At 41.8% G+C, this 8,648-nt stretch overlaps 1 protein-coding gene across 2 annotated transcripts in view; it reads left to right on the plus strand.

The window, feature by feature from the left end:
• Nucleotides 1-3,248, plus strand: part of adam19a (ADAM metallopeptidase domain 19a) — a 246,765-nt gene extending 243,517 nt beyond the window's left edge. The window contains exon 23 of one of the 2 annotated variants that reach the window (XM_045721474.1): nt 3,011-3,248. In XM_045721474.1, coding sequence (XP_045577430.1) covers nt 3,011-3,062 — 52 coding nt within the window. In that variant the 3' untranslated portion in view covers nt 3,063-3,248. The remainder of the gene's footprint in view (nt 1-3,010) is intronic. The other variant, XM_045721473.1, reaches the window with a different exon arrangement.
• The last annotated feature ends 5,400 nt before the right edge of the window (nt 3,249-8,648 follow it).

Genomic DNA, 8,648 nt, shown 5'->3' on the forward strand with positions numbered 1-8,648 from the left:
GGCACGTGGAGGCCACACACACTACTGAGCCTCATTTTGACTTGTTTTAAGGACATTACATCAAAGTTGAATCAGCCTGTAGTGTCAGCCTACTTTAATTTTGAGTGTGACTCCAAATCCAGACCTCCATGGGTTGATAAATTGGATTTCCATTGATTATTTTTTGGTGATTTTGTTGTCAGCACATTCAACTATGTAAAGAAAAAAGTATTTAATAATATTATTTCTTTCATTCAGATCTAGGATGTGTTGTTTAAGTGTTCCCTTTATTTTTTTGAGCAGTATATATAATGTACTTTTCTTGCAAAAGCCTTTTCTGACTTTAATATTTATCTTAAAACTGTGAGTTTTAGTCAAATCCATCAGATTTCTCAAAAATGAATCAGGAATGATTAGGGTCAACTATACCATAAGGACCCCTTGTTCATGTCTTCATTACATGTAGTACAACAAGACAATGCATGGTTCCGGAAGTCCGTTTGATAGATTTAAACAAACGATATTGAAATCACCATGGTCAGAAACTTAGCCTGTCAACTCTATCTCCCTGATAGATTAACATAAAATATGGTTCAAATATGTTACTTTTAAATTAGGTCTCGGGTTCATAAAGCAACTGTGGCTAAATTTCTACTTAGTATTGTACTTAAAGTAGATTATTTATTTTTTATTGCAATTTATCAACTCCATAAAACATCAACTTTTTGTCTAACGTCAAATTCCGTCAGAGAATGAACCAATCTGATGGAATGGTTGTTTTTATTGGGGATTTTTTCAAATGAATCATTTTTCATATTTTACAAATGTTTGCGTTGAACTTTTATTTTTAGAAGCAAAAACATGTACGTCTTAAAGCATCTGTTGTTAACTCCGTCACTGCTGGTTAACCATTCTGAAGATCTGTCACTGTTGTCAATATTCTGAAAACATCTTTTAATCAGTGTTCTGCAACATTACAGTATTAAACTATTTAAACCTATTTGCTGTTCTAGACTTGTTCGCTTTATAAATGTTATTTTATGTTCTGAATCTAGAAAAATTTGCCAACATTTTTTATGAAATTAGCCCTGAAGCATTACATATTTCAATCATCTAATGTAAGAATGAAACAATCAAAGGCCTTTAAACACTTGAAATGCCTTTTATAGTGTCAAAACAGAGTTAACATAAATCCAGTTAGTTGCATTTTATGTAAAACATTCTTTTTTATATAATTAGGTTTTTCTTTTACACGGTATGATGGCTAAAATATTGGACTATCAAAATATGTATTTTAAACTGTGTTAATATAATGAAAATGATTGGTGATTTTTTTTGGGGGGGGGGTGATGTTCCCGTCTTTCAAGAATCCCTGAGCAACATATATTTATAATGAGCTTATTTCATGCATCACTGTGACTCACATTTTAAACTGTGTTCTTCTCATTTATAACCCATTAGAGAGACTGCTGGCTTTGTGGTTAATAGCGATACTTCACTGTGAGCTCTGCCATAGATTATAATAAATACACTTTGTTTTTAGCTCCAAATAGTTGTCCAATGTTCCTGCCTCGGCATCAAATTAACTTGATATTAGTCTCCCTGATAAAATGTTAAAAAGCCACTCCTAGAATTTGTTGCTCATAAATAGGCCATTGTTAACATTGTTGTTCTTTCAACCTGCTTCTTTCCAACAAGTCTACAACAATTCCCCCCTTGAGTGGCAATTTTATTATTTCCCATAAAAAGAACAACAGGGCTGTGTCTTGAGAAAAACACTATTTTCTCCCCTGATTCCTGTATCTCTCCATTTTACACTGTCTTCAACTCAGGCAGCAAAGCTGTCATAGCGAGGGGGGAGGCAGGGTGTGTGTGTGTGTGTGTGTGTGTGTGTGTGTGCGCACGCTCACTCTCCTGGTGCTTTATTTAACTAGGCAAGTCAGTGAAGAACAAATTCATATTTACAATGACAGCCTCCCCCCGGCCAAACCCAGACAGCCAATTGTGTGCTGCCTTATGGGACTCCCAATCACGGCCGGTGGTGATACAGCCTGGAATCGAACCAGGGTCTGTAGTGACACCTATAGCACTAGAGATGCAGTGCCTTAGACCGCAATGCGCCAATCAGGAGCCCGTGATAAGAACCTACCAGAAGTAGAAGTTCATAAGCCACAACTCACATTGCCAAACACAGATCTCTGTCGGCTATCACCCGGTTTGTCAAACAATCAATTCTCACTTTATTTTGCTGTTATGTTCGGAATCTGACACGTGGTAAGATGAGGTCAGCACTGTATTTCTTTGAGAAGCAAAGAAGGCGACTAGCCGAGCATCTCTGTTGTCTTTATTCATCTGCTATGTTTAAAGCTGCTCACAAAACTCTAGGGTGATGGCTGTTGGGATTTCTGGGTGGTTCTGGGAGTTCTGTCTGAAGACTGGGCATGTAAAACAAACGTCTCTCTCAACATCACCCCTTCCTCGTTTCACTCAGGTCTTTTATTTTAGGGGACAGCCACCACACAACAAGCCCCTGTCTACACTGTGTTAAAACAAGCCCCTGTCTACACGGTGTTAAAACAAGCCCCTGTCTACACGGTGTTAAAACAAGCCCCTGTCTACACTGTGTTAAAACAAGCCCCTGTCAACACGGTGTTAAAACAAGCCCCTGTCAACACGGTGTTAAAACAAGGCCCTGTCAACACGGTGTTAAAACAAGCCTCTGTCTACACTGTGTTAAAACAAGGCCCTGTCAACACGGTGTTAAAACAAGCCTCTGTCTACACTGTGTTAAAACAAGCCCCTGTCAACACGGTGTTAAAACAAGGCCCTGTCAACACGGTGTTAAAACAAGGCCCTGTCAACACGGTGTTAAAACAAGCCCCTGTCTACACTGTGTTAAAACAAGGCCCTGTCTACACTGTGTTAAAACAAGCCCCTGTCTACACTGTGTTAAAACAAGCCTCTGTCTACACTGTGTTAAAAGCTACTGTTTCTCTCTTTTTCTTCCTTTGCTTCTCTTTCCTCCTCTCAGGCTGGTCCCAGGAGCGAAACCAAACACAGTCTCCTCGCCTTTCCGAAAATGACCCTGGGAGCCTTGCCTTGCCTTGCCGAGAGGAGCCTATCAGGAGCCAGCAGTCAGTCCGCAGCAGTCAGCCTATTTGCACTACAGCGATCTTGTTGGAGGGCTGGTACAAGACAGGTGTTGATCAACAGTAATAGCTAAGGAGCAAGGCAGAGGCTGATGGAGGGGGGAGGGGGGGTGGAGGAAGATGAGGAGGGGGATGTTGGAGAGGGAAGGAAGAGGGGGGAGGGGGAGGGTTTGAAGAGGAGGGGGGAGGGAAGGAAGAGGATGGGGAGGGGGAGGGAAGGAAGAGGATGGGTGAAGGAAGGAAGAGGGGGGGGCTAGAGAGTGAAGGAAGAGGGGGGGCTAGAGAGGGAAGGAATAGGAGGGGGAGGGACTAGAGAGGGAAGGAAGAGGAGGGGGAGGGGCTAGAGGGAAGGAAGAGGAGGGGGAGGGGCTAGAGAGGGAAGGAAGAAGAGGGGGGGACTAGGGAGGGAAGGAGGGGGAGGGACTAGGGAGGGAAGGAAGAGGAGGGGGAGGGACTAGAGAGGGAAGGAAGAGGAGGGGGTAGGGGGGTACAGGAGTGAACATGGAGGGTCCTGTCGCCTGACTTGAAAATTGTGACTTTTATGACCTCACCCCAACAGCACCGTGACAACGACAAAGATGACGACACGGTTTTGCACGGATGGAAAATCATGCAGACTGAGATGTGCTATTGCTGGGGGTGGTCACATTGCCAAAACCTTGTTTGTTTGTGTTGTCAATCCGTTTACGCACCGTGTATAGCGCTAGCTAGCATTTTCTAATTATCGTTGTGTACTTGTCTGTTTACGTTTAGTTTTTGTAACGGTTTGTGTTATGTGCCAAAGAGGACTTTTGAGGCATGTTGTTGATCATTGCAATTTGATTTGAATGTCTCTTGCTGTGTGTATTATTTTCTTACATAAAAAAATCACCTTTTTACAAACTGTCATGTGTGTTTCTTCTTCTTTCTCCTTTTAAGGTTGAGATCTACACACACATACATTGAGGGAAAAAAGTATTTGATCCCCTGCTGAATATGTACATTTGCCCACTGACAAAGAAATGATCAGTCTATAATTTTAATGGTAGGTTTATTTGAACAGTGAGAGACAGAATAACAACAAAAAAATCCAGAAAAACGCATGTCAAAAATGTTATAAATTGATTTGCATTTGAATGAGGGAAATAAGTATTTGACCCCCTCTCAATCAGAAAGATTTCTGGCTCCCAGGTGTCTTTTATACAGGTAACGAGCTGAGATTAGGAGCACACTCTTAAAGGGAGTGCTCCTAATCTCAGCTTGTTACCTGTATAAAAGACACCTGTCCACAGAAGCAATCAATCAATCAGATTCCAAACTCTCCACCATGGCCAAGACCAAAGAGCTCTCCAAGGATGTCAGGGACAAGATTGTAGACCTACACAAGGCTGGAATGGGCTACAAGACCATCACCAAGCAGCTTGGTGAGAAGGTGACAACAGTTGGTGCGATTATTCGCAAATGGAAGAAACACAAAAGAACTGTCAATCTCCCTCGGCCTGGGGCTCCATGCAAGATCTCACCTCGTGGAGTTGCAATGATCATGAGAACGGTGAGGAATCAGCCCAGAACTACACGGAAGGATCTTGTCAATGATCTCAAGGCAGCTGGGACCATAGTCACCAAGAAAACAATTGGTAACACACTACGCCGTGAAGGACTGAAATCCTGCAGCGCCCCCCCCACAAGGTCCCCCTGCTCAAGAAAGCACATATACATGCCCGTCTGAAGTTTGCCAATGAACATCTGAATGATTCAGAGGACAACTGGGTGAAAGTATTGTGGTCAGATGAGACCAAAATGGAGCTCTTTGGCATCAACTCAACTCGCCGTGTTTGGAGGAGGAGGAATGCTGCCTATGACCCCAAGAACCCCATCCCCACCGTCAAACATGGAGGTGGAAACATTATGCTTTGGGGGCGTTTTTCTGCTAAAGGGACAGGACAACTTCACTGCATCAAAGGGACGATGGATGGGGCCATGTACGGTCAAATCTTGGGTGAGAACCTCCTTCCCTCAGCCAGGGCATTGAAAATGGGTCGTGGTTTGGTATTCCAGCATGACAATGACCCAAAACACACAGCCAAGGCAACAAAGGAGTGGCTCAAGAAGAAGCACATTAAGGTCCTGGAGTGGCCTAGCCAGCTGAACTCAAGCTGAAGGTTCAAGTTGCCAAACGTCAGCCTCGAAACCTTAATGACTTGGAGAAGATCTGCAAAGAGGATGGGGACAAAATCCCTCCTGAGATGTGTGCAAACCTGGTGGCCAACTACAAGAAACGTCTGACCTCCGTGATTGCCAACAAGGGTTTTGCCACCAAGTACTAAGTCATGTTTTGCAGAGGGGTCAAATACTTATTTCCCTCATTAAAATGCAAATCATTTTAGAACATTTTTGACATACGTTTTTCTGGATTTTTTTGTTCTTATTCTGTCTCTCACTGTTCAAATAAACCTACCATTAAAAGTATAGACTGATCATTTATTTGTCAGTGGACAAATGTACAAAATCAGCAGGGGATCAAATACTTTTTTCCTCTCACTGTATATACAGTTGAAGTCGGAAGTTCACGTACACCTTAGCCAAATACATTTAAACTCAGTTTTTCACAATTCCTGACATTAAATCCTAGTAAAAATTCCATGCTTTAGGTCAGTTAGGATCACCACTTTATTTTAAGAATGTGAAATGTCAGAACAATAGTAGAGAGAATTATTTATTTCAGCTTTTATTTCTTTCATCACATTCCCAGTGGGTCAGAAGTTTACATACACTCAATTAGTATTTGGTAGCATTGCCTTTAAATTGTTTAACTTGGGTCAAACATTTCGGTGTGCCTTCCACAAGCTTATGATGGCTGCGTGGACCCATGGTGTTTATACTTGCATACTATTGTTTGAACAGATGAACGTGGTACCTTAAGGTGTTTGGAAATTGCTCCCAAGGATGAACCAGACTTGTGGGGGTGTACGATTTTTTTTCTGAGGTCTTGGCTGATTTCTTTTCATTTTCCCATTATGTCAAGCAAAGAGGCACTGCGTTTGAAGGTAGGCCTTGAAATACATCCACGAGTACACCTACAATTGAATAAAATGATGTCAATTAGCCTATCAGAAGCCTCTAAAGCCATGACATAATTTTCTGGAATTTTCCAAGCTGTTTAAAGGCACAGTCAACTTAGTGTATGTAAACTTCCAACCCACTGGAATTGTGATACAGTGAATTATAAGTGAAATAATCTGTCTGTAAACAATTGTTGTGTCATGCACAAAGTAGATGTCCTAACTGACTTGCCAAAACTATAGTTTGTTAACAAGAAATTAGTGGAGTGGTTGAAAAACGAGTTTTAATGACTCCAACCTAAGTGTATGTAAACTTCTGACTTCAACTGTATATACAATAAAGGTCAAAAGTTTGGACAAACCTACTCAATCAAGGGTTTCCCCTTTATTTTTACTATTTTATACATTGTATAACAATAGTGAAGACAGCAAAACTATGAAATAACACATGGAATCATGTAGTAACCCAAAAAGTGTTGTATATTTGAGATTCTACAAAGTAGCCGCCCTTTGCCTTGATGACAGCTTTGCAGACTCTTGGCATTCTCTCAGCAATGTTCATGAGGTAGCCACCTGGAATGCTTTTCCAACATTCTTGAAGGAGTTCCCACATATGCTGAGCACTTGTTGGCTGCTTTTCCTTCACTCTGCGGTCCAACTCATCTCAATTGGGTTGAGGTAAGGGTGATTGTGGAGGCCAGGTCATCTGATGCAGCACTCCATCACTCTCATTCTTGGTCAAATAGCCCTTACACATCCTGGAGGTGTGTTTTGGGTCATTGTCCTGTTGAAAAACAAATGATAGTCCCACTAAGTGCAAACCAGATGGGATGGTGTATCACTGCAGAAAGCTGTGGTAGCCATGCTGGTTAAGTGTACCTTGAATTCTAAATAAATCCCTGACAGTGTCACCAGCAAAGCACCCCCACACCTCCTCCTCCATGCTTCACGGTGGGAACCACACATGCAGAGATCATGTGTGAGTGTTCATGTGTGTGTAATGTGTATGTGTGTTTGTGTTGTGAGTGTTTGTAGGGTCAGTGGAAGACAGAGTCAGTGTAGATAGTTTGGGTACCATTAATTGGCTATTTAGCAGTCTGGCTATTTAGCAGTCTTATGGCTTAGGGGTGCCGATGCTCTGGTACCGTTTGCCAAACATTCTATGGCTTGAGTGGCTGGAGTCTTTGGCATTTTTTGGGCCTTCCTCTGACACCGCCTGATATAGAGGTGCTGGATGGCAGGGAGCTCAACCCCAGTGATGTACTGGGCTGTCCACACCACCCTCTGTAGTGCTTTATGGTCAAGGGCGGTGCATTTGCCATACCAAGCGGTGATGGAGCCAGTCAAGATGCTCTTGATGGTGCAGCTGTAGAACTTTTGGAGGATCTGAGGACCCATGCCAGATCTTTTCAGCCTCCTGAGGTGGAAGAGGCTCTGCCATACCCTCTTCACTTGTCAGCTACCATGGCAAAGGAACATTTAGAACAAACGGCTGGGTATAGATGTAGAATAAAAAAACTTCACGACAGGGTCACGTCTCTGGCAACCCTAGATTTGTTTTGGGACTTTATCTCATAGAAGGATTAAAGAGTATGAATAAATTAATCAAAATAATGTTTTTAATTAAAATATGTCAATCATTATTTGAATTTGTTGGCAACCCGTTGTATAAAAGTGACAATGTCCCTGAAGCCTGTGTTTTGGAGGACTTCGTCTCTGGCCTAACAACACACATGCCAAAATATATCCTCCAAACACCGGCTTCTCTGGCATTATCACTTAAACAATGACCTCCAAGGTCTCCCACTCCACTACTGTTAGACAACAACGGTCTTCATTGGACAGCACCTGCGTTTCCACGTTATTCCTTCTGACACAAAATCGTATTTTTAACTGGTTCCTACCCTGAACTACTGAATTACTGTATTAAAGGCCCAGTGCATTCAAACACGTGATTTTCTGTGTTTTATATACATTTCCACACTATGAAATTGTGAAAATGAGAATAATCCCATTTTAGTGTAAGATCTGTTTGAAAGAAAAAACCGACTGGAATTTCAGCCTGTTTTGGTGGGATGGAGATTTAGCCTTCCATGCTGACGTCACCATCCGGTAAATTTGTTAAAAGACCAATAAGAAAGTCAGTTCCAAACCTCTCTGCCAATAACAGATAACTTTCAGTTTTCCCCTCCCCACTCAGACCACTCCCAAACAGTCCTAACTAAATTCTTGCTTGAGAAATTGCTCTTTGCTTAGAAGCTTTTTTTGTTTCTTTTTGACTATTTTAATTGAAAACAATCGCAGTAAGGTACTTCATTGTTACCCAGAAATGATTTGATATTGAGATCAAAATGTCTGCATTAGACCTTTAAAGTCATGATCATATTCATGGTGTTTTGGTGGCTAGACTGGTTATATTCACCAGAAGTGGCCAAAATGGGGGTTATTACTATGACGTGACCTAAAATTGTCAAATCTG

This window comes from Salmo salar, chromosome ssa07 (assembly GCF_905237065.1).
Source record: "Salmo salar chromosome ssa07, Ssal_v3.1, whole genome shotgun sequence".
Lineage (NCBI taxonomy): Eukaryota > Metazoa > Chordata > Actinopteri > Salmoniformes > Salmonidae > Salmo > Salmo salar.